The sequence below is a fragment of the Macaca fascicularis genome, chromosome 6, assembly GCF_037993035.2.
Source record: "Macaca fascicularis isolate 582-1 chromosome 6, T2T-MFA8v1.1".
Lineage (NCBI taxonomy): Eukaryota > Metazoa > Chordata > Mammalia > Primates > Cercopithecidae > Macaca > Macaca fascicularis.
In genome coordinates, this window is record NC_088380.1 from 187,004,643 (window position 1) to 187,029,328 (window position 24,686).

The 24,686-nt window shown below is 48.3% G+C and overlaps 1 protein-coding gene across 22 annotated transcripts in view; it reads right to left on the bottom strand.

Moving 5' to 3' along the window:
• Positions 1-24,686, bottom strand: part of RASGEF1C (RasGEF domain family member 1C) — a 111,736-nt gene that overhangs the window by 1,147 nt on the left and 85,903 nt on the right. For 7 of the 22 annotated variants that reach the window (XM_045394656.2, XM_065545956.1, XM_073995008.1 and 4 more), the window contains 7 exons: positions 16,470-16,559; positions 14,758-14,860; positions 14,202-14,281; positions 14,024-14,119; positions 9,829-9,924; positions 7,520-7,643; positions 74-146 (listed from right to left, as the gene is read on the bottom strand). In XM_045394656.2, the coding sequence (XP_045250591.2) occupies positions 74-146; positions 7,520-7,643; positions 9,829-9,924; positions 14,024-14,119; positions 14,202-14,281; positions 14,758-14,860; positions 16,470-16,559 (662 nt within the window). Of the gene's footprint in view, positions 1-73; positions 147-7,519; positions 7,644-8,351; positions 9,395-9,828; positions 9,925-11,199; positions 11,398-14,023; positions 14,120-14,201; positions 14,282-14,757; positions 14,861-16,469; positions 16,560-22,394; positions 24,446-24,686 lie in introns of those variants that run through there. The other 15 variants (XM_073995010.1, XM_073995009.1, XM_065545953.1 and 12 more) reach the window with 5 other exon arrangements.

Consider the following 24,686-nt stretch of genomic DNA (forward strand, 5'->3'; position numbering starts at 1 on the left):
GTATCTCTGAGGCCCCTCGGCCCTGTCCTGGTCCCAAGCAGCCCCCAGGCCCCATCTCCGCACAAATACTCACCTTAGAGATTTCCATCTCTCTTTTTCTGTTTGGTTCTCTGGGCTCTCACTTTCATAAGAAGCCAAATAAAGACCTAGACAGAAAATGAAGTGAAATTTCACAACTATGGTTGATGGTAACCTGTTCTACACCCAGATGATAATAACCTGTTCTACACCTGGTGTATTTGTGTGGGTCTCTTTCTGGGTTCTCTGTTCTGTCCCATTGTTGCATGCGTCCATCCCTGCCCTAATACTGTGCTGTCTTAATGACCATAGCTCTATGATATTTGCGTAAGGGCTTTTGCTTCTGTGTGAAACTCACTTCAAATGATGTATAAATACATGAGTCTTCATTTCTCTAGAATAACTAACTGCCCAAGAATGCATTGGCTGGGTCATATAATAGTGGCATATTTGGAATAAGAAACTCTTTATCTAGCCCTATATTCTGAGGATTATCTCTTGCTTTTCCCTGCTAAAAGTTGTATAGGTTTACATTTTACATTTTAGTCTGTGATCCATGCTGAGCTAATTATTTGTGTAAGGTGTGAGGCTTGGGCTGGGGCTCATGTGTTGGTCTGTGGACTGTGGAGGCCTGGACGCTCCAGCACTGTTTGTTGGAGGGCTAGCTTTCCTCCATTGAGGTTTTTTTTTTTTTTGGTCAAAAATCACCTGATATACTTGTGTGGGTCTCTTTCTGGGTTCTCTGTTCTGTCCCATTGACCATGTGTCCATCCCTCCCCTAATACTGTGCTGTCTTAATGATTGTAGCTCTATAATATCAGCCTTAACATCAAGCAGACTCATTCCTCCCATGAATCCTTTTCAAGATTGTTTTAGCAATTCTAGTTCCTTTGCCTTCCCATACAAATTTTAGGAGAATCTCATCTCTGTCTTACAAAGAGTCTTGCTGGGAGTTGGGTAGGAATTGCATTAAACCTGTACTTAAATTCTGGGAGGAGAATTAATACCTTTGCTACGCAGTCTTCCCGTTCGTGAACATTTTATGTCTCCATTTATCTACATCTTCCTTGATTTCTTTCATCAGCATTAATTTTTAGCATCCACGTCCTGTGCATGTTTTGTTAGATTTCCACCTACGTTTTCGTGTGTGAGTGATTGTAAATGGTATTATAGTTTTGGTTTCAGTGTGCGCATATTCATTGCTCGTACGTAGAAACACGGTTGATTTCTCCATGTGCATCTTGTATTCTGCAACCTTGCTGAATCCCTTATTAGTTCTAGGAGTTTTTATAGATTCCTTGGGATTTTTTTCCCTCATGATCTGCAAATAGGGACAGCGTTAATTTTTCTTTCTGATTTGTGTGTTATTTCCTGTTCTTACCTTATTGCACTAACTAGATCTTCCATTACTATGATGACTAAGAGTGGGGAAGAGTGAACATCCTTTCCTTGTTACTGGTCTTAGGAGGAAAGCATTGAATCTTCCACTGTTAAATATGATGTTTGCAGAAGCGTTTCTGTAGATGCAACTTGTCATGCTGATAAATTCCTTTCTATTACTAGTGTCTGAGAGTTCTTACTGTAAATGCGTGTAGAAATTTGTCAAATCCTTTTTCTGCATTGATTAATATAATCATGTGTCTTTGCTGCTTTAGCTGTTTAGTATAGTGAGTTACACTGATTGAATTTCAAATATTGAACAGCTTCGCATCCTTGGAATGAACCCACTTAGTCATGACGTATAATTATTTTTATATATTGCTGAACTCTATTTGCTTATTTTGTTACGGATTCTTGTATCTATATTCCTGAGGGATATTGGTTTATATTTTCTTTTTTTGGTACTGTCTTTGGTTTTAGTATCAGAGTAATACTGGCGCCATGGTTTGGATGTTTGTGTCCCTGAAAAATTCATGTTGAAACATAATCCCTAATGCAACAGTGTTAACTAACAGACGGGGTCTGTAGGAGGCGATTAGGCCATGAGGTTCCACCCTCACGGATGGGATTACTGCCCTTATAAAAGGGCTGGGGGGAGCTAGCCTGGCCCCTTTTTGCCCATCTACCATATGAGGACACTGCATTTGCCTCTTCTGCCATGTGAGGACACAGCAAGAAGGCTCCACCTTGGAAGCAGAGAGCAGCCCTCACCAGACACAGGATCTGCCTTCATCTTGGACTTCTGGCCTCTATATGTAGAAAAAATATATATCTATATCTATATTTAACTCAGTGGTAAGAAAATGTCTGTTGTTTATGAATTACCCAGTCTAAGGCATTTCGTTATGGCAGCTCAAACTGACTGAGATAACTGGCTTCATAAAATGAATCAGGAGGCTCCCTCCTCTTCCACTTTCTGGAACAGACTGTGCAGAACTGGTGTTAATTCTTTAAGCATTTGGTAGAAGTCTCCAGTGTAACCATTTGAGCCTGGAGACTTCATTTTTGGGAGTTTTAAAATTATAAATTCAATTTATTTAATAGTTATAGGGCTATTCAAATGATCGATTTTATGTCAAGTTGTGGTAATTTGTGTTTTTTGAGGAATTAGTCCATGTCATTTAAATTGTCAAATTCATGTGTGTGGAGTTGTTTGTCGTATTCTCTTACTATCTTTTCAATGTCTGTAGTCGTTAGTGATACCCTGTTTTACTCCTGGTACAGTAGTCCCCTATTATCTGTGGGGGATACATTCTAAGTCCCCTAGTGGCTGCCTGAAACTGTAGATAGTACGGAATCCTATACATACTTGCCTTGGATCCCTTTTCCATCTTAACTAAGCACCATCAGGCACTTTTGCAGTTTGAGACGCAACAGCAAAACTAGCAAGAATTTATTTTTCTTTCTTCAAAGTTTCATGGATGAGTTTGTTCTTACTGTAGATCTTAGTAATCTCAGCATACATTTTTTTTTTCCCTTAATTTGAGAACTTTCACCTCATCATTTAAAGGAGGCACTTTACAGCTTCCGTTTGCCATATCTGAATTGCCTGCATCACTACTCAGGTACTTTGGGGCCATTAAGAAGTAAAATAGGCTGCGTGCGGTGGCTCACGCCTGTAATCCCAGCACTTTGGGAGGCTGAGGTTGGTAGATTACTTGAGGTCAGGAGTTCGAGACCAGCCTGGCCAACATGGTGAAACCCCGTCTCTACTAAAAATACAAAAATTAACTGGGCATGGTGGCTCATGCCTGTAATCCCAGCTACTTGGGTGGCTGAGGGAGGAGAATCACTTGAACCAGGAGGCAGAGGCTGCAGTGAGCTGAGATCGTGCCACTGCACTCCAGCCTGGGTGACAGAGCAAAACTCTGTCTCAAAAAAAAAAAAAAAAAAAAAAAAAAGAGTAAAATAAGGGTTACCTGAACACAAGCACAGTGACACTGACAGTTGATCTGATAACTGAGATGGCTACTAAGTGACTAACGGGCAGCATAAATACAGCACAAATGTTGGACAAAGGGATGATTCATGTCCCAGGAGGAACAGGGTGGGATGACGTGTGATTTCATCACACTACTCAGAATGGTGCACGATTCAAAACTTACGAATTGTTTATTTCTGGAATTTTCCATGTAATATGTTCAGACCATGGTTGACTGAGGGTAACTACAGATAAGGGGCACTACTGTATTAGTAATTTGTGTCTTTTCCTTTTCTTTGTAAGAGGTTCTTTGCTAGATGGCGTCAATTTTATTGTTCTTTTCAAAGAACCAGCCCTTTGATTAACTTTATTGTTTTTCTGCTTACAGTTTCATTGATTTTTGCTCTTATTTCCTTCCTTCTGCTGGCTTTGAGTTTATTTTGCTCCTCTTTTTCTAGAGTCTTGATGTAGGAACTTACATTATTGATTTGAAACTTTCCCTTTTTTCTAATATATGCATTCGGTGCTGTAAAATTTCCTCTCAGTCCTGCTTTAGCTGTCCCACAAATTTGATTATATTTTCAGTCAGTTCAATTATTTATTTATTTATTTTTGAGACGGAGTCTCACTCTGTCGCCCAGGCTGGAGTGCAGTGGCCGGATCTCAGCTCACTGCAAGCTCCGCCTCCCGGGTTCACGCCATTCTCCTGCCTCAGTCTCCCGAGTAGCTGGGACTACAGGCGCCCGCCACCTCGCCCGGCTAGTTTTTTGTATTTTTTAGTAGAGACGGGGTTTCACCGTGTTAGCCGGGATGGTCTCGATCTCCTGACCTTGTGATCCGCCCGCCTCGGCCTCCCAAAGTGCTGGGATTACAGGCTTGAGCCACCGCGCCCGGCCCAATTATTTTTTTAATTTCCCATGAGCCTCTTTGACCCATGGATTATTTACAAGTGTGTCATTTAATTTCTAAATGTTTGAAGAGTTTTCTATTGTCTCAAGCTACTGATGTATAATTTAATCCCACTGCGGCTGAAGAAGACAGTGTGTTATGATTTCAATTACTTTACATTTGTTTCAGCTTGTTTTATGGCTCAGGATATGGTATATCTTGGTCTATATTCTGGGGGCGATTTTAAAAAATGTGTGTTCTACTGCACTTGTATGGAGTGTTCTGTAAATGTTGATTAGATCCTGTTGTTTGATGATATTGTTGAGTTCTTTGTCTTTGCTGATTTTCTGTCTAGTTGTTTTATCAATTGTTGAGAGAAGGGTGTTGACATCTTCAATTGTAATTGTAGATTACTTATTTCTCCTTTCAGTTTCATCAGCTTTTGCTTAATGAATTTTGCAGCCCTGATGTTTGGTGGATACATAGTTAGGATTGCTATGTCCTGGGGGACTGACCCTATTATTAATATATAATGTCTTTCTTTGTTTCTGGTAATAATTTTCTTTCTTCTAAGGTATAGTTTATCTGAAATTAATATTGCTATTCTTGCTTTCCTCTAATTAATATTAGCATGCTGTATCTTTTCTTCTTTTTTTTTTTTCCTTTGGGATGGAGTCTCGCTCTGTTGCCCAGGCTGGAGTGCGGTGGCGTGATCTTGGCTCACTGCAAGCTCCGCCTCCCGGGTTCACGCCATTCTTCTGCCTTAGCCTCCCGAGTAGCTGGGACTACAGGCACCTGCCACCATGCCTGGCTAATTTTTTGTAATTTTAGTAGAGACTGGGTTTCACCGTGTTAGCCAGGATGGTCTCGATCTCCTGACCTCGTGATCCACCCGCCTCAGCCTCCCAAAGTGCTGGGATTACAGGCCTGAGCCACCGCGTCTAGCCCTTTTCTTCTCTTTACTTATCAAAATGTCTCTATCATTATATTGAAGTGAGTTTCTTATAGATAGCATATCGTTGGATCATTTTAAAATATCAACTTTGTCAATTTCTTTTACTTGGGGTATTTAGACCATTTACATTTAATGTAATTATTAATATGTTAGGACTTAAGTCTGCCTTTTTGTCTATTTTTTTGTTTTCTTTTTGTTCTGTGTTTTGTTCTCTGTTTTATTTTTCTTGTCTTCCTGTGGTTTACCTGAACAGCTTTTAGAATTCTATTTTGATTTATCTATTGTTAATTCCTGAAGGATGTTTTCACTGTATATAGGATTCTGGCTTGACAGTTCTTTATTTTTGGCAATTGAAAAATGTGCCCCTGTCTTCTGGCCTCTTGGTTTCTGATGAGAAATTTGACATGATTCAAACTGTTTTTCCCCTATGGGTAAAGTGTCATTTCTCTCTCAGTGCTTTTAAGGCAAAAAGGAACCTTGCAGACATGATTAAATGAAGGATCTGGAGATGGGGAAAATATCTTGGATTATATGTAAGGGCCCTAAATGCAGTCACAGGTGTCCTTATAAGAGCATGGCAAAGGGAGATTTGACTATGGTGGAGAGAAGATGATGTGATGATGGAAGCAGAGATTGGAGTGATGCACTTTGAAGATGAAGGAAGGGGCCACAGCCAAGGAATACAGGTGGCCATGAGAAGTTGAAAAAGGCCAGGAAATAGATGCTACTCTCAGGGCATCCAGAAGAAACCAGCCCTGCTGACACCTTGATTTTAGCCCAAAGAAACTAATTTCAGCCCTCTGATCTCCAGAAGTCTATAAGGATAAATTTGTGTTGCTCTGAGTCACCAAGTTTGTGATTTGTGACAGCACCAACAGGAAACTAATACACTAGTGTGGATTGAGTGTAGTTGTATGGGCTTTGCCTGGTCAACTCAAGGCATTCTCACCATGGCCCTGGGGAGCAAGTTCTCACATCACCCCCCTTTCCAGATGCTGCAGGGGAGCCTTAGAGACGATGAGGCCTGCTCATGGCACAGCTCACTGTGGTGGGAGCAGCTCAGACTGGTTTATTCATCAGCTGCTGAGCTTCTTAGTGGAAGTGGCGGGAGGTGGCTACAGATACGGGTGAAACCCCCTCCAAAAAGTTCCCAGCTTCAAAATATAAACAATAAAATGGCAAAGTTGAAAGTATTCAAAAGCAAAATCATTACAAGATCCTTCTCCCCTATTTTTTTTTTTAGAAAGTGAAAGTGCTCCCTGAGCCTAAGTGAGGGTCCGTCTGTGCCCTGCGTGCGGTGATGAGGAGCCAGGTCTTCTGCGTCCGGAGCAGGCCCTCTCAGGGTGATGTGGCTGGCCACGGGGCCATGCCACCCCAGCTCAAGCACACAGGGCCACTTGCTTCTCTACCACTTCTGCTTCCTGAAAGCAGGGCCCTGGGACCTGCCCCCTTAGCACACTTGCAAGCAAACTTACGTCTGACAAATGATCACATGGAAATGCTTATTTAGTGGAGAGGACAGAAATGAATGGCACTCTGGAGCAAAGAGGCCTCATCTTGCGCCTGCGTTTATTACACCAGGACACACGTACACGCCTACACAGTCAGTGCTGTGCTTGGCACTCCCCACGTAAGCTCTGGGAGGGTGATTCTTTTTTTTTTTTTTTTTTTGAGATGAAGTCTCGCTCTGTCGCCCAGGCTGGAGTGCAGTAGTGGCACGATCTTGGCTCACTGCAACTTCTGCCCCTGGGTTCAAGTGATTCTCCTGCCTCAGCCTCCTGAGTAGCTGGGACTACGGGCAGGTGCCACCACGCCCGGCTAATTTTTGTATTTTTAGTAGAGAGGGGGTTTCACCATGTTGGTCAGGCTGGTCTTGAACTCCTGACCTTGTGATCTGCCTACCTTGGCCTCCCAAAGTGCTGGGATTATAGGCGTAAACCACCGCGCCCGGCTGAGGGTGATTCTTATCATCACCCCCACTTTACTGAGGAAAGTGATTCAGACTGGTAGATGGTTCTGATTTACAATTCCAAAGGTGTCCAAACTGTGTCCGGGGAGGAGCCTGGCCCCGGGGGTCCTTGAGGTCCCAGCCTGGACCTCCTCAGGCCCATCCTGTGCTCCTGGAGTGGCAATGGGCCAGCTGGGGGGATGGAGCCCTCCTTGTTCCCTCCTGGAGCCAGCCCAGGTGGGCAGGGTGCCTCCCTAACCTACTCAGAGCAGAGGTCCTGAATGGCGACTGAGAGGCTACCCCAGGGTCCCGTGGCCCAGCAGGCAGGAGGGGTGCAGGACTCACTTACCATCCTCACTGAAGATGGGGGCGGTGGACAGGTAGTGGGTGATGCTGGGGTCTTGCTCGAAGGGACACTCCACTTGTTTCCAGGTGATGAACTCGCCCACCTGCTTGGCCAGCTCCAGGAATTTCTGCCAGAGTCACAGAGACACAGAATGGAGGCGCTCCAGAGCCTGGAGGTCCCCAGGACGGGGAGGGGCTGGTCTCTGCCAGAGTCACAGAGACACAGAATGGAGGCAACTCCAGAGCCTGGAGGTCCCCAGGACGGGGAGAGGCTGGTCCTGGCAGAGACTGGCTCAACCCTCAGTGACTTTAGGAGTCTGAGGAGGAGCAGGGGGCAATAAATGAGGGCGAGGGCAGCCCGGGCCTGCAGCCTGCATGGAGCAAGAGTAGACACAGTTTTGGCCGGGCGCGGTGGCTCAAGCCTGTAATCCCAGCACTTTGGGAGGCCGAGACGGGTGGATCACGAGGTCAGGAGATCGAGACCATCCTGGCTAACACGGTGAAACCCCGTCTCTACCAAAAAATACAAAAAAAAAACTAGCCGGGCGAGGTGGCGGGCGCCTGTAGTCCCAGCTACTCGGGAGGCTGAGGCAGGAGAATGGTGGGAACCCGGGAGGCGGAGCTTGCAGTGAGCTGAGATCCGGCCACAGCACTCCAGCCTGGGCGACAGAGCAAGACTCCGTCTCAAAAAAAAAAAAAAAAAAAAGAGTAGACACAGTTTTATGTCATCATATTTATTTTTGTTGTTATCCTCTATGTATGGCAAGTGATACATGTTTGTTGATTTATGGAATTATGCAAATATATTTAAATAAGTATATTTAAGACTTAAGTAATTCATTTAAGTATGATTTTATTTAAGTAAAACGTAAACACATGTATTTCATTTTTTAAAAAGCTGCCAACTTTAAACAAACAGCAGTGCACAGTTGTGAATGGCAAGGACCCCCCGATCTGCCCTGGAAGCCAGGTCCAGTCCCTCCCGCTTGCTCCCCAAAGCTGGGATCACACAAGCACCTTGTAGTCTCACCTGTCCCTGGCCTCAGCTCTGAGCATCAGTTCAGGAAGGGCAAAGGCAGGGGTTGCCATGCCTGGCTCTGGGCTGGTGTCACCTGCCGAGGAGGATCCCAGTTCCCCGGGGCCCCTGCACTGTCTTGCCTAAGCCCAATCTTGTCCTCATCGCCTCCAGCCTGGGCTAACCTAAGCAGCGAGGCGGCCTCGGACCCGCTAACCAGGCCTGTGGGCAGCATGTGGCGTCTGCTGGGGCATCTGTGAGGAGGGCAGCTCCAGGCCCAAGGGTCTGGCCATGTTCTGTGGTTCCCACCTGCAGGGGACACTCACAGCCCATGGAGGGCCATGCTGCACCTCTACCCCAGCCCCTCTGTGGGCTACAGTTGAAGCCCCATCGTACACAGAGAGAGACTGAGGCTCAGACAGAGCAGTGACTGGTGACTGGCCCAGGGCTTACGGCTCCTTGGAGTTGGAGGCTGGGTGGGGCCTCACACTCACTGTGTCACCCACTGCTAAGGCCAACACTAGGGTGGGGCTGGCTCTCAGTGGGAGAAGAGCCCCCTCGTTCCTGCACACTGGGGGTCCCACTGCTGCCTGGCATGCTCTGTCTGACTCAGTGTCTGCCTAGCTCCCCAGCTACTCCGAGACACGTGTGCTGGGTGGCCCCTTTTGGAGCTCAGGATACGGAGCCGGTCAGCCTGGCCTTTCTTCTCGGGAGCTCAGGGACTCGGGTGCAGTGACTGAGGATGGATGGAGGGACGCCCAGCCTGCTGTGCTTCGGGAGGCCTGCCAGGTGGGCTTTCTCTGCCTGGGAGGTCCAGGGAGGCTTCCTGGAGGAGGAGACACTTGAGCTGACAGCGGTGAGTGTCTGTAGAGGGAGCAGAATTCTTTCCTTTTTGTTCACTCTGGCCTTGGCCTGATAGCTTCCTCCTGCTACTCAGGGCTCTGCCTTTGGGCTGGTCCTGACCTCCAGGGCACAGCCCCTGTCACAGCACCTTGCCGGTTGTCACTGTGGGCCCATGGAGCTGCCTTTCTCACCAGCCTGGTGCCCCTGCAGGGCTTAGATGGACTCTGCTTCACCTGTGCTGGCCGTGAGGCCCAGCCTGGAGGGACATGACCCTGAGCCTCAGCATCCCCGCCGCAGTGATGTCAGGGTGGGAGGACCCTGATAACCTCGCCGAGGTCGACTGTCAATGGCTCATTCTGCCCCAGAGTCCTCCATTAGGGCAGGGGCCAGTGGTCCTGCCCTGGGAACTTTTCCTGGCCTGTCTACCTCAGTGGAGGTCCCCACGGAGGTCCTACCTCAAAGTTGACGTGTCCATTGGGAAGGCGGTTGGCACAGCCCTCATTCAGGAAGTAGATGTCTTTGATGAGCAGGCTGAAGAAGGGAATGACAATCTGGAAGAAAGAGGGGGCAGGTCAGCCCCAGCTCTATACAGCTGGCTCCAGGACAGGGGGCAGCCTTGCCAGCAGATAGCTGCCCCAGGGACCTCAGACCCGACCCCAGGGTGCAGAGGGCAGGGGAGACTTCCTGGGCTAGTCGGGGCCTCGGGGCTTCACGGGTTACGAGGTGAATTCCTGTGCACCATGGAGGGTAATAAGGACCACCAAGAAAGGAGCAGGCCCCCATCACCCTGCCGAGCGCCGTGGCGCTGCTGCCCGTCCTGGCCCCCGTCACCCTGCTGGGCACCGTGGCGCTGCTGCCCGTCCTGGCCCCCGTCACCCTGCCGGGCGCCGTGGCGCTGCTGCCCGTCCTGGGGCTGGGTAAGAGATGCACAGTCACGACAACCCTTGAATAGTCCTTCCACTGCTTTCTGGGAGGGGCTGGTAGGTCCCCACTACCACCATCCCCATCCAAAGGTCCACAGGCTCATGTGCACCGGGAGGGGCAGTCCGGGCTGCACACACTGTTAAAGACGCATGGAACAGATGTGCATCAACTGTTCTGAAATTTGGTGTGGCCTCCTTTTTTTTTTTTTTTTTTGAGATGGAGTCTTGCTCTGTCGCCCAGGCTGGAGTGCAATGGCGCGATCTTGGCTCACTGCAACCTCTGCCTCCCAGGTTCGAGTGATTCTCCTGCTTCAGCCTCCCCGAGTAGCTGGGATTACAGGCACCTGCCACCATGCCTGGCTAATTTTTGTATTTTTAGTAGAGATGGGGTTTCACCATGTTGGCCAGGCTGGTCTCGAACTCCTGACCTTGTGATCCGCCCACCTCGGCCTCCCAAGGGGGCCTTTTTTTTTTAAAAAAAAAATTAACAACTTGTCCCCCTATGTCTTTCTTGATGCACTTACTGTTAGACCAAAAGCTTTCTTGCTCCACTGCCCGCAGGAAAAGAAAGGCTGGTGGACCCAGCCTGCGAAAGGCGGCAGGCTGTGTGCAGGCCCCCACCACTCTTCATTCCTGACCTCACTGCAGTGGAGACACAGTCATGGGAGTAACCTACACAATGAGGAGGCCTCATCTGGCAAATCTTTGCTAATCCCGCTGCCGGCTGGGTTTAGCCTCCATCTGCTCCCAAAGAGCCTGCTCCTTATGCCCTTATCAAGCCTGAGTGCCTCACTGCTGAGCTACACACAGGATTACTTTCCATCTTTGCATCGTCCTATGAAGCAGGGCTCTTATGACCCCGCTTTATACGTGAGGAAGCTGAAGCCCAGAGAGGTTAAATACCTTGCATAAGCTCACACAGCAGTGAGCAGCGGAAGCAGGGCTGAGTCCCAGGTGCTCTGCCCTAGTGCCCCATCCTGCCTCTTCCTCACCGTGCCGGGATCAGTGGTAGGGGGGGATTGGGGGGGTGGTCTGTGTCTGTGCCCTCCCTCGGTGGTGCTGAGTCCCCAGTCCTGGTGTGGTGGGTTCTGGACAGCTGAACTATATTGGAATAGGGAGACACGCCAAGACAGGGAGAGGGTTTAAGGACTGTGGGACTCTGCACACACAGAAAGCTCCCCCGGGGCCTGGTCTGGGCTTCCTGGAGGCAGGGGCATTGAGCTGGTGCTGGAGAGGTGGCATGTTCCATACGCAAGCACCTCTCACCCCTTCTGCCATGGCCATGCCACTCAAGGCCGCTCCCCATGTCTGACCTGGTCTCCTTTTGCCCTCACGGCAGCCAAAGAGGCCTTTGTATCTGCAAATCCACTGCTCTTGCTTCTGACGTGAGAAGTTTAATTAGAGCCCAGGTCAGCTTGGAGGTCACCCAGATAAGTGGGCCCCGTGACACAGACCGGGAGAAGGGCAGACAGGAGCCGCCCACAGACAGGAAGGAAGCATAAAGTGCTATGACCACCGAGATCTCCCGGCCCATCAACTCAGCTGGGGCGCCAGGAAACTGTGAGCGAATCTCTAAGTGTCCCTTCCTCCTCCTCCTTCCTTCCCTCCCTCTGCCCCTCCACCCCCTCCACACATAGAGCAGCTTTTGTGGGCCTCGCCCATGACCCATCTCTTTCTGGAAGTGAGAGGAGAATGTGGTTAAAGTGAACACACAGCTCTAAGCTGCCTGCCTACAGCACCAATGCATAGCATCCCAGCACGCAGAGCTGGAAGGGGCTCAGTGCACAGGCACCCAAATCCCAGTCTCTCTACCTGCCCCACAGCCCCGTGTCCCACAGAGAGGAAGGAAGCAGTGCGGAGTGCCCAGGCCATGGCTGACGGCTCCCGGCCCAGCTCGGCACCAAGCTCCTGTACACCGATTCTGCATCCAGCCTAGGCCCGTAGCCAGTGCCCTGCGACTGCCACACACACCCGATGCCTGGGAACGGGAGTCAGCCTGGTGGTGTGCAGACCGCGAGACTCACAGCCAGACAGGCTGCAGTGTGATCCTGGCTCTGCCACCTACCTGCAGTGTGACGGGACTAGTGAGCTCTCCTGCCTGAGACTCAGTCTGCGGATCTGGGAACTGGCAATGCTGATGCCCCCACAGAGTAGTTGTGGGGTGTGGAGGTCAAGTGGCTGGAATGAGGCAGGTGTTCAGTGACATGAGGTTCCTGCCCCTGCTGTCTGGCTTTCCGGGCTCTGGCTCCTGGCAGGCCACCCACCTGCCCTGGGATTTGAGGTCTCACATCCCCGGGTGCTGCTCCCCTCTGCAGAGTCACTGACACACTCACAGCCTGAACAGGAAAGGCCAGCAGGACAGGACGGAGCCATCCGTGTGGCTGGCGTCTGCCCCTTGGGTGGAGGGCCAGGAAGGCCTGGCAGGTGGCACAAGCGTGCACACCTCAGCTTGCTTCCCAAACCTGCCCACTGGCATCCCTCCAGTGCAATTCCAGGGGGACCTGAATTTCAAGAACAACAATGTGTTCTGTTATCCCTCACGCTGGAGACAGACATCCACGAACCACAGCAGGGACGTGATTCCACTAATGTTTCCGCATGGCACGGGCCTTTGGAGGGACAACGAGTCTCAGAGTTTCCTCTCCATAGAGATGAACAACTCTAATCATCAGGATGGTAACAGGTTTCAAGCCAGAGGATCACGGCAATCCCAGAACCAGGGCATGATTCTCTGTACCAGAGGCCATGAGTAGAATTTGGAGGAGAAATAAAATTGATCAGGTCAGCAAAGGCCCCACAAATGCAGGTATATAAGAATACAGGCTGTGGCTGGGCGCAGTGGCTCACACATGTAATCCCAGCACTTTGGGAGGCCGAGGCAGGCAAATCACCTGAGGTCAGGAGTTCAAGACCATCCTGGCCAATATGGTGAAACCCTGCCTCTACTAAAAACACAAAAATTAGCCGGCTGTGGTGGTGTGCGCCTGTAATCCCAGGTACTTGAGAGGCTGAGGCAGGAAAATCGCTTGAACCCAGGAGGTGGAGGTTGCAGTGAGCCGAGATTGCACCACTGCACTCCAGCCTGGGCGACAGAGAGAGACTCCATCTCCAGGAAAAAAAAAAAAAAGAATACAAGCTGTAAACAGGCAGTTTGGGTGAGGAAAAAGCTTGGTTCAGTGATTGCCAAAAATGCAAATGTGATCTGAGGCCACAAAATTAAAAGTGTTATGTTTAGAATCAGGGAGGTGGAAGATCCTGTGTACCTGGAACCTCAATTTTATCTGAAACAGAAGGAATTTTGAAAAATGGAGCAGTCTAGGGACCAAAGGGCCCCAAGTGGGAGGAGCCTGGAAACTGTAGTGTGGCAGGGCAGGTCTGGGGCCGCTGACTCAGGAGAGGAGAGGAGGGGCCTGGGGCCTCTGAAGAACTGGTGAGCAGAAGGCGAAGTGGCCTCACTCGTGTGGCCCCCAAGAAAGGACGACCCCAGGCAGCCCGGCTTCAGGCCCTCACGAAGCACCTCCTATCAGTTAGGGTTGTCTGAGGCTGGCTTCCCTCAAGTTTTGGGAGGTGGTGAGTTCCCGACACTGGAGGCATGCAAACAAGGAGACCTGGCTGTCTCCTCGTCTATTACTGATGCTGCAGCGGGGCAGGAGCTGCAGCAGGTGAACTCTGAGCCAGCACCCGGGTTCTCCTGCAGCCCCGCTGGGCCAACCTGGCCCCGACCCACCTTCTCTCGGCTGCTGTGGGCCGTCAGGGAGCGGTGGGCTGCCCCTCGAAGGGCTGTCCTGTAGTTGCAGAAATTCCCTGTTGGGTCCATCTGGTGCTGGAAGGAGATAGGGAGGCATGTGGGCAGCTCTGTCCAGGGGATGGCCGGAGGCACTCGGCAGCCCAGCAGCCTCATTTACCTCGAGGATGAAAAACTTGGCCGTCTTCACTTTGGCCCAGGTCTTCTTTAGCCTGGAGACAGGGCTCATGTTCATGCCCGCTAGAAGAGGGAGGGAGAGTTGGAGAGGGCTGCTTCTGGGACAGGGGGAGCTCTGTTTAGCTGCAGCCCCTTGGGCTGCACCCTGACCAGGGCTGGGGGCTGCAGGGCTCGGTCTGTCACATGGTGGGTGGGTGAGGGGCTGCTGGTGGACATCACGGTCAGGTGGGTCTGCTCCCACCATGCCGGTCCCATTCTGTACTGAGCACCTGCACTGGGCCCTCGTTCTCTGCGTCTGGGGACATACCACCAAGCCCCCACCAAACATCCCGAGGGGGCTGGGCTTGCCTCAAAAGGCGTGGCTCCCCAGGACGTCTGAGGCGGGGACATGGGACTGCCCAGGCCTTCAGACAGCCCAGCCCGCGCCCTCCCGCTGCTCAGAGGCAGCCCCGGCTTGCACTCTGCCTGCCTGGCTGCACCCGCTCCGACCTCTGGGGGCCTGTGCACCGGGGACTCCAGGCCCGAGCCGGCCCACTCACAGATGATGGCCATGAGGGAGTTGAAGTTGCCGATGTTGAAGCACTCGCGGGCCACGTCGATGAAGAACTCAATCACCTGGGCCCTCTGCTTCTTCTTGGCTGGCTGGGGACAGGGCAGCAGAGCCTCAGCGGTGACACGCCTCCGCCCTGCCCTGACCAGGCTCCCGTCACCTGGCCCTCTTTGCCTTCTCTAAACCCACTGCACAACTGGGGCACTTGAGGCCCAGGGGAAACAGGGTCTCAGAGCACTTCATGGGCCGAGCCAGCAGAGCCCGATGCCATAGAGGGCTAGGTGGGCCCGGTGGGGCACAGGCACTCCCTGTAGCCCTGGAGCAGGTGAGACACACCATCACGAGATGCTCCACAACTCCCCTCCAGCGCCCTCCTCCCTCTGGGCCCGGCTCCCACCCAACTCCTTCCCTAAATTAGAGAGCCCCACCCACCTTCCCCCAGCCCTGGGCTTTCTCCCCTCACTGGGGTACAAGCTGGCCCTGAGACCTGTCCCTCGAGCAGCCTCTCCGCTCTCTCCATCTAACAACTGTGTAACTGGTAAACCCTTGTTTGTGGTCCGGCGCTTGGGACTTCAGACCCCTCTGATGTGCAGAACCACACCATGTCCTTCCCTGGCCATCGTGGGCCACAGCTGGCTCTCTGGGAGGCTCAGGCCAAGCAAGCTTCACCCGGGCTCGGCCCTCTCGCCTGCAGCCAGCGGCATGAGGGTGGGAAGTGGGCTCGGCCAGCGGGGCCTGCGTTGCATTCTTTCCACACAGGTGGATGTTGCTTGCCCACCAAAGATGCAGCAGGGGTCTTTACCGCCACCAAGAAGTGGGGTGTTGTGCTCTGAGATGTCTCACCAAACCCCCTTCCAGGGGCTGTCTTGGCCACAGAGAGCTGCCCACCCAAAGCCGGCCCTGTCCTTTGAAGGGCAGCCCGCCCTGTGATGGGGGCTGGGCCAGGTGGGGGACAGAGGCCAACCCGTGTCTGTCGTCACATCGTCGCACGGGGCTGCCTCCTCTCTATGCTTGTCTGCAGGTGTGGACCCCTCATGAACACGTGCCCCATACTCGGTCTCAGCACCTGCCGCGGAGAGCCCGGCCTGCTGCGGCACTGCCTCCAGCCTGGCCCTGGGATGAGCGGCCCCCTGGGCTTCATCTTAAGGTGAGAGAGTGGGTTCAGAGGAGGGCCCCTCTGCTGCAAGGAGGAGGACGGGTGGGTGTGGCCAGGGGGACTGCGACTCAGTGACAAGCACGTCTGGCTCCACGCTGCTGAGTTTTGGTGCTTTCCGGGAGCAGCTGGAACTATGGGCTTTTACGTGTGTCTCCCAGTGCTTAGAGGTCAGATCACATCCACCTCTAGGTCCCGAGCAAGCCAAACAAGGCCAGTTGCAGGCCAGGCTGCACAAGGCAGGCCGGCACAGATAGAGAGAGCAGAGCCACTGGGGCTGCGAGTGACTGCCTCTCACTCCTTCAGCAAACCCTCTCCAACACCCTCTGTGCCTGGCCGGTGGATCTGTCCTGGGTTCTACTTGGAGGGAAATGTCACTGCAGGAAAGCTGGTGTCACCTGGAGTCCTGGAGGGGTGCCCAGCCTGGCACTGGACTTGGAAATGAACAGGACTCAAGGTGTCCTTCCGGTTCCTTCCCCAGTAGGCTCCTCCCAACTCCAGCCGCCTTGGGCTATGCCAGGTGGTGCCCACCCTGGCTGTCTACTCACCATGCAGATCTCGGTTGCCACCAGGTAGCACAGTCTGTTGAACCATTTCACGTAAGCCTCTAGGTGGCTGGTCTTGTCACTAAAGCAGGGCTAGAAAAAACATGCAGGACCACATTCTGAGCCTTCTTGTCAATCATCTTTTAGAACATGAAGTCAGTTCATGGTCCCGACGACCCAGGAAATGTCAAAACCCCCAAACCGTCCAGAACTACCAAAGATTTGGTGTGTACCCTTTTAGTTTTTTTAAAAACACATTTTTTTTTTTTTTGAGACGGAGTCTCGCTCTGTCGCCCAGCCTGGAGTGCAGTGGCCGGATCTCAGCTCACTGCAAGCTCCGCCTCCCGGGTTCACGCCATTCTCCTGCCTCAGCCTTCGGAGTAGCTGGGACTACAGGCGCCCGCCACCTCACCCGGCTAGATTTTTGTATTTTTTAGTAGAGATGGGGTTTCACCGTGTTAGCCAGGGTGGTCTTGATCTCCTGACCTCGTGATCCGCCCATCCCGGCCTCCCAAAGTGCTGGGATTATAGGCTTGAGCCACCGCGCCCGGCCTAAAAATACATTTTAAAATGTAACTTCACACACACACACACACACACACACACACACACACACATGAACCTCATTATTCCTGGATTCTGTATTTGCAAATTTGCCTCCTCTCTAAAATGTATTTGTAACCCCAAAAACTTGTGTCACTTTTGTGGTCTTCTGTACACATGTGCGGGGTGGCGCAAATATTGAAGTCACAAGTGTCCGTGTGCTTCTCCAGCAGAGGCGAGGCAATGCTCTATCCTCCTGCATCTCACTCTCAGACTTGGCCTACTGAGTATCGTGTCCTTTACAGTTTTGTACTTTTCGCTGATAATTTCACTGTTGAGAAAGGCCCCCGAGCATGGTGCCGAAGTGCTGTCTAGTGTTCCCACGCAGGCAAAGGCTGCTCTGTGCCTCACAGAGAAACTGTGTGTAACAGCAGCGTTCAGCCATGAGAAATAGCACTGTTGGCCATGAGATCAATATTAATCAATAATTTATATTAAATAATGTCTTTAAACATAAACACACATAAAACAAGGTGATATATGGATCCGTTGACAAAAACGCTGTGATGAGAGGCTCACAGGGAACCTAACCTTGCATTTCCCCTGGGAGCAACGGTTCTGTGCTCACTCATTCAGTGCTTTTGACTTTATAGAACACAGCTGCTGGGAGTAATGAGCGCCAGCTGTGTGTATGCATGCATCTATCATAACCATATATATTCCCGTACTTTGCTATGCAAACCTTTCCCTGTGCCATAACATATCCTTTGGAAACAAAATTTTTAAATGGATATAGAACTTTTCACTGTATAATACACCAGCATTTAAAAGATGAAACTTAACATAAATGTGTTTGTTAAAACTGCCAGGGTAGGCCAAGCGCAGTGGCTCACGCCTGTAATCCCAGCACTTTGGGAGGCCGAGACGAGTGGATCACCTGAGGTTAGGAGTTCAGGACCAGCCTGGTCAACATGATGAAATCCCGTCTCTACTAAATACACAAAAATTAGCTGGGTGTGGTGGCAGGTGCCTGTAATCCCAGCTACTCAGGAGGCTGAGGCAGGAGAATCGCTTGAACCTGGCGGCAGAGGTTGCAGTGAGCCGAGATCATGCCATTGCACTCCAGCCTGGGCGACAAGAGCAAAACTTCATCTCAAAAAAACAAAAACAAAAAACAAAAAACCCCAAAAAACTGCCACGGTAAGTTTTTTTTTTTTTGAGACGGAGTCTTACTCTGTCGCCCAGGCTGGAGTGCAGTGGCCGGATCTCAGCTCACTGCAAGCTCCACGCCATTCTCCTGCCTCAGCCTCCCGAGTAGCTGGGACTACAGGCGCCCGCCACCACGCCCGGCTAGTTTTTTGTATTTTTTAGTAGAGATGGGGTTTCACTGTGTTAGCCAGGATGGTCTCGATCTCCTGACCTCGTGATCCACCCGTCTCGGCCTCCCAAAGTGCTGGGATTACAGGCCTGAGCCACGGTGCCCAGCAGTAACTTTCAATAAATAGAGGGGAAGATGGAATGGGAGACCTATTCATTCAAAAGAAGCAAAGAAAAGAGGAAAAGTAAACAGATAAGGAAGATAACGACATAGTAGAACAGAAGATAGCAAGAGCAAATTCTTAAGGATTACTGATTACAACACTAATTAAAACATGCAGCTGCTTGCCACTTTCAAGAGATACAACTCCAAACACGAGCATATAAGTTAAAAAAAGAAGAATATATATCTGATAAATATTATATAGCTATATTAATATTGAACAAAATAGACTTTAAGGCAACAAAAAAGATCCTAAGGCAAAAAGCTTTAGGAGAAATGAGAGAGTAATTGTGTAATGATAAAAGGTTCAGCTCATCAGGGATATGTCACAAGTCTAAACTTGATTGCAGCTAGTAACATAGGTTCAATATATAGAGGCAACAATAATCAGAAAGGTGAAGTTCTTTATAAGGAGAAGTTGAGTCCTACAGTCACATGGAAGATTTTAACACACATGACAGTAATTAATAGGTTAGGGAGATTGAAAAAGAACAACCAAACGAAACCCAGGATGAATATGAATCTGAACAACACAATTTGAAGTAATAAACAAATAAGGAAACTTGAACTTAATTCCTTGAGAATATGCATTCTTTTCAAATGTAAAGAAACTTAAAATTTTTTTTTTTTTTTTTTTTTTTTGAGACGGAGTCTCGCTCTGTCACCCAGGCTGGAGTGCAGTGGCCGGATCTCAGCTCACTGCAAGCTCCGCCTCCTGGGTTTACGCCATTCTCCTGCCTCAGCCTCCCGAGTAGCTGGGACTACAGGCGCCTGCCACCTCGCCCGGCTAAGTTGTTGTATTTTTAGTAGAGACGGGGTTTCACTGTGTTAGCCAGGATGGTCTCGATCTCCTGACCTCGTGATCCGCCCGTCTCGGCCTCCCAAAGTGCTGGGATTACAGGCTTGAGCCACCGCGCCCGGCCAAAAAAAATTTTTTAAATAATCTATGGTTCAAAGATGAAATCATAATGGAATTAGAATGATAATGAAAATGTTAAAAAATAAAACTTGGGGGGGCTGTAAATAAAAATTTATGTAAACAGAAATCATCCTGCATGCTTTTATTAGAAAAGAAGGATAAAAACAAGCTGAACATCCAACATAAGCAACTAGAAAAACAATATAAATCCAAAGAAAGTCGATGGAAGGAAATAATAAAGAGTAGAGAAGAAAGAAATGAAATAGTAAAAAAAACTACAATCTACAGAATCAACAAAGTAAAAAGATCTTTATTTGAAAACATTAACAAAACTGATGAACCTTTTATAAGACTGATAAAGAAACAAAGAGAGATGTAAATAATCAAAATACTAGAGATGAATCAATGTGGATGTGAAGAAATTAAAAAGATACCTAGAGAATATTACAAATAACTTTATGTCTATAAATTTGGAAACTTAGGGGAAATGGCCGAATTCCTAGAAAAATATAAATTACAAAACAGACAAAAGAAGAGACGGAAAACCTAAATAGTTCTATAACCATTAAATCAATAACAAGAATAAACAAAGAAACAAACAAGAATAACCTTGAATCAGTACAAGAAAGTCATCCCTCAAAGAAAATACCAGGCCTAGATGGTTCCATCGGCTAATTCTACAAAATGCTCCAAGAACAAGTAATTCCAGTCTGTCAGGAAGAATAGAGAACAGGGTAAGAGAAACAAAGACTACACAAGAACAGTGTCAGAAAGGGAAATAACCGTTCAGTCTCACGTTGCAGAAATCCTAAACAAAACATTAGCAAACCAAATCCAGGGATATGTGAAAAAGATAACGATTTCATTTATCCCAGTTTTGTTTATCTCAGAAATGCAAAGTTGATTCAACATTGATTAAAAAACAGCCTGGCGCAGTGGCTCACACCTGTAATCCCAGCACTTTGGGAGGCCGAGGAAGGTGGATCACTTGAGGTCAGGAGTTCGAGAACAGCCTGACCAACATGGTGAAATCCTGTCTCTACTAAAAATACAAAAATAGCTGAGCGTGGTGGTGGGCGCCTGTAATCCTAGCTACTGGGGAGGCTGAGGCAGGAGAATCTCTTGAATTCAGGAGGCAGACATTGTAGTGAGTTGAGATCGTGCTATTGCACTCCAGCCTGGGCAACAAATGCGAAACTCCATCTCAAACTACAACAACAGCAGTGAAAAACTAGGCCAGGTGAGGTGGCTCACACCTGTACTCCTAGCACTTTGGGAGGCCAATGCAAGCAGATCTCTTGAGCTCAGGAGTTCTAGACCAGTCCGGGTAAACACGATGAAACCCCATCTCCACAAAAAATACAAAAATTAGCCAGGTATGGAGGCGTGTGCCTGTAGTCCCAGCTACTTGGGGGGCTGAGGCAGGAGGATCACTTGAGTCCAGGAGGTTGAGGCCGCAGTGAGCTGTGTTCACATCACTGTACTCTAGCCTGGGCAAAAGAGCAAGACTCTATCTCAAAAACAACAACAACAACAACAAAACCCACAACAAACAGACAAACAAAAGATTTATATTAGTTTTTATTTTAAAATCTAACATAAATAATCAGCTAGAAGTTTAAAGGAGAAGAGAATATGTGAGTAACAGGTCCAGAAAAAAAAAAAAATGAAATTTAACAACCATTCATGATGAGAATTCTCAGAAAACTAGGAAGGAACAGGATACTTCCTTAAGCTGATAATAGACTTCTAAAGAAATCCTGTAGCAAACATCATACTCTACTGGGACACGTTAAAAACATTCCTTTGAAAATCAGGACAAAACAAGGATGCCAGCTATCAATCCTTCCATTTGACATTGTACCAGAGGTGCAAGTTAGCACAATAAGTTTGTCAGGCCGGGCGCGGTGGCTCATGCCTGTAATCCCAGCACTTTGGGAGGCCGAGGCGGGCGAATCACCTGAGGTCAGGAGTTCGAGACCAGCCTGACCAACATGGAGAAACCTCATCTCTACTAAAAATACAAAATTAGCTGGGCATGGTGGCGCATGCCTGTAATCCCAGTCACTCGGGAGGCTGAATCAGGAGAATCGCTTGAACCTGGGAGGTGGAGGTTGCAGCGAACCGGGATCGCGCCATTGCCCTCCAGCCTGGGCAACAAGAGTGAAACTCTGTCTCAAGAAAAAGCAAAACAAGGCCGGGCGCGGTGGCTCAAGCCTGTAATCCCAGCACTTTGGGAGGCCGAGACGGGCGGATCACGAGGTCAGGAGTTCGAGACCATCCTGGCTGACACGGTGAAACCCCGTCTCTACTAAAAAATACAAAAAACTAGCCGGGCGAGGTGGTGGGCGCCTGTAGTCCCAGCTACTCGGGAGGCTGAGGCAGGAGAATGGCGTAAAAACCCGGGAGGCGGAGCTTGCAGTGAGCTGAGATCCGGCCACTGCACTCCACCCTGGGCGACACAGCGAGACTCCGTCTCAAAAAAAAAAAAAAAAAGAAAAAGAAAAACAAAACAAAACCAAAAAAAAAAAAAAAAAAAAAAAAAACCAAAAAAGTTAGATTGGGCAGTGTTACTCTGCAATAACAAACCATCTCAACATTTCAGAGATTTAAAATGATAGATTAAAGTCTATCCATCACTCTTGTCTAACTAATAGTGGAGGGTTCTAGTCTACGACTACCACAGAACTAAAAAGAATAAGGATTGGAAAGGAGGAAACAAAACTGTCATTATTCTCAGATGTACTTGTCTACATGAAAAACCCCAAATAATACAAATTATTAGAATTAATAAGAATGTACAATGTTGTCAAATTTAAACTTGATATACAAAAGTAAATTATATTCATTAAGCCAGCAATAAGCAGACAGGACATATGATAAATACACACTTGAGGTAATGGAAAACTAAGGAGTCCTGTGCTCATTTTTTTTTTTTTTGAGACGGAGTCTTGCTCTGGTGCCCAGGCTGGAGTGCAGTGGCCGAATCTCAGCTCACTGCAAGCTCTGCCTCCCGGGTTCACGCCATTCTCCTGCCTCAGCCTCCCGAGTAGCTGGGACTACGGGCGCCGCCACCACGCCCGGCTAATTTTTTGTATTTTTAGTAGAGACGGGGTTTCACCGTGTTAGCCAGGATAGTCTTGATCTCCTGACCTCGTGATCTGCCCGCCCCAGCCTCCCAAAGTGCTGGGATTATAGGCGTGAGTCACTGCGCCTGGCCTCTGTGCTCATTTATTTAAGAATGTGCATTCTTTTCAAACATTCAGAAATCTGAAAACACATTTTAAAATAATCTATGCACATAGATCATTTTATACATAATAGTAAAATTATGCAAAAATACCTAAGGAAATAAACCTAACAAAATCTGTACAAGACTCTCGTATGGAGAAAATTACTAGACATTAGAAAGATACTATAGAGCAGACCTAAGTGAATGGAGGGACGGACCATTTTTATGGATTGGCAGACTCAAATGTAATGAAAAACAAATTCTTTCATGAAAATGCAAATTTTTCCCAAATTGATCCATATTTAATATATTCTAACAAAATCTCTATAGGACTTGTCATAGAAATTGACAAATAACTCTAAAACTTGAATAGAAAATGAAAGGGCCAAGAATAGCCAAGCCACACTCCTAAAGAAGAACCGGGGGATTTGCCTCAGCAACCATCAAGACTTATTATGAAACTGTAGTAATTAAAGCAAAGTGTCTTGACGCAGAGATAGAGAAACAGACCAATGGAGCAGAATGTCCAGGAACAGGCCTACACGTATGTGGACAGCTGACATATGCGAGTGACGTGTCAGAGCACGTTGGAGGGCAAAGGAATATGTAATAGTGTTGCAGAAACAATTGGTTATTTGTCTGGAAAAAAATAAAAATGAATCTCAACTTAAGCCATATACACAAAATGAATTTCAGATCAAAGTGTGAAGGACAAAACTTCAAAACTTGCACAGGAGACATAGGAGACTATCTTTATGACCTGAGTGGGGTGTAGGGAAGGATTTCTTAACCCCTCACCCCCATCCAAAAAAAATAAATAAATAAAGGGAAAGTTTAGTAAATTTTACTAGGTGAAGCTTAAGAACACCTGTTCATCGAAAGACATCATAATGAGGATGAAAAGCAAAGCAAACAACTAGAAGAAAATGTGCAGCACATTTAACTGACATAGGATCATCATCTAGTACACATTTAAAATAAAACAAAAACGACACATTCTTAAAAACCCTTAGAGGATGACAAACCACCAATTGAAAACTGGGCAAAAGTCAGAGATAGGCATTTTATAGAGAAGGAAACAAGAATGTCCAAAAGATGCTCCATTTAACAGTTTGACAGAAATTAAAGCCTGACAACTTCAAGTGTTGATGAGGGTGTGCAACAACTTCCCACTGGGAGTGGCGACGCCCAGCCTCGCCTGGCGCCTGGCGTTACCTGGTGAGGCCGCGCACATCCTGACCCTGCGACCCAGCAATTCCTCTTCCCAGGAGCAACAGTCCCCAGCCTGTTGTCCCTGGATTCCAGGGGGTCCTTGGGACCCTTTCAGGGGGTCCACAGGCAAGGCTATTTTTGTAATAACACGATGTTACTGCCTTTTCCACTGTGTTGAAATTTGCACTGATGGTGCAAAAGAAATGGTGGGGAAGATTGTCCAGTAGAAGAAAAAAGGGAGGGTGACTTAAGAATGTCCTAAATGAGGTAAAACTTTTAACTTTTATTCAGTCTAGATTTTTGAGATTTTCCATATTCTATGTGACATAACGGTTTGTGCACACGAAGCCCCTCTGTTGCATACAGAAAGCGTGCTTGTGGTTGAGGGAAAGCACTTCATTCACATGTGAGCTGAACGGGCCACTGTTCTCTTGGAGTACCGTTTCCGCTCTAAAGAAGGACTGCTAGACATACCATGGTAATTCAGACTTCAGTGTTTGGCTGATATTTCCTTGAAAATGAACACAATGAACCTGTCGTTTAAAGAAGAACAACTGAAATTAGGGAAAACATTTTATTTGGACAGTTTCTATAAACAAGGGACAATAATTCTTGTACCTTATTTTTCATCTTTGCTGTTTCTTTGAGCAGGCTAATGTGTCATGCAATTATCTAAGGTATCTGTAAGTATTCTTGTTACCTGAGTAGTTGTATTATATTTAAAAATGTAAGATGATTTTTAAAAGCCTGAGGACTGACCTAAGATGCGATTGT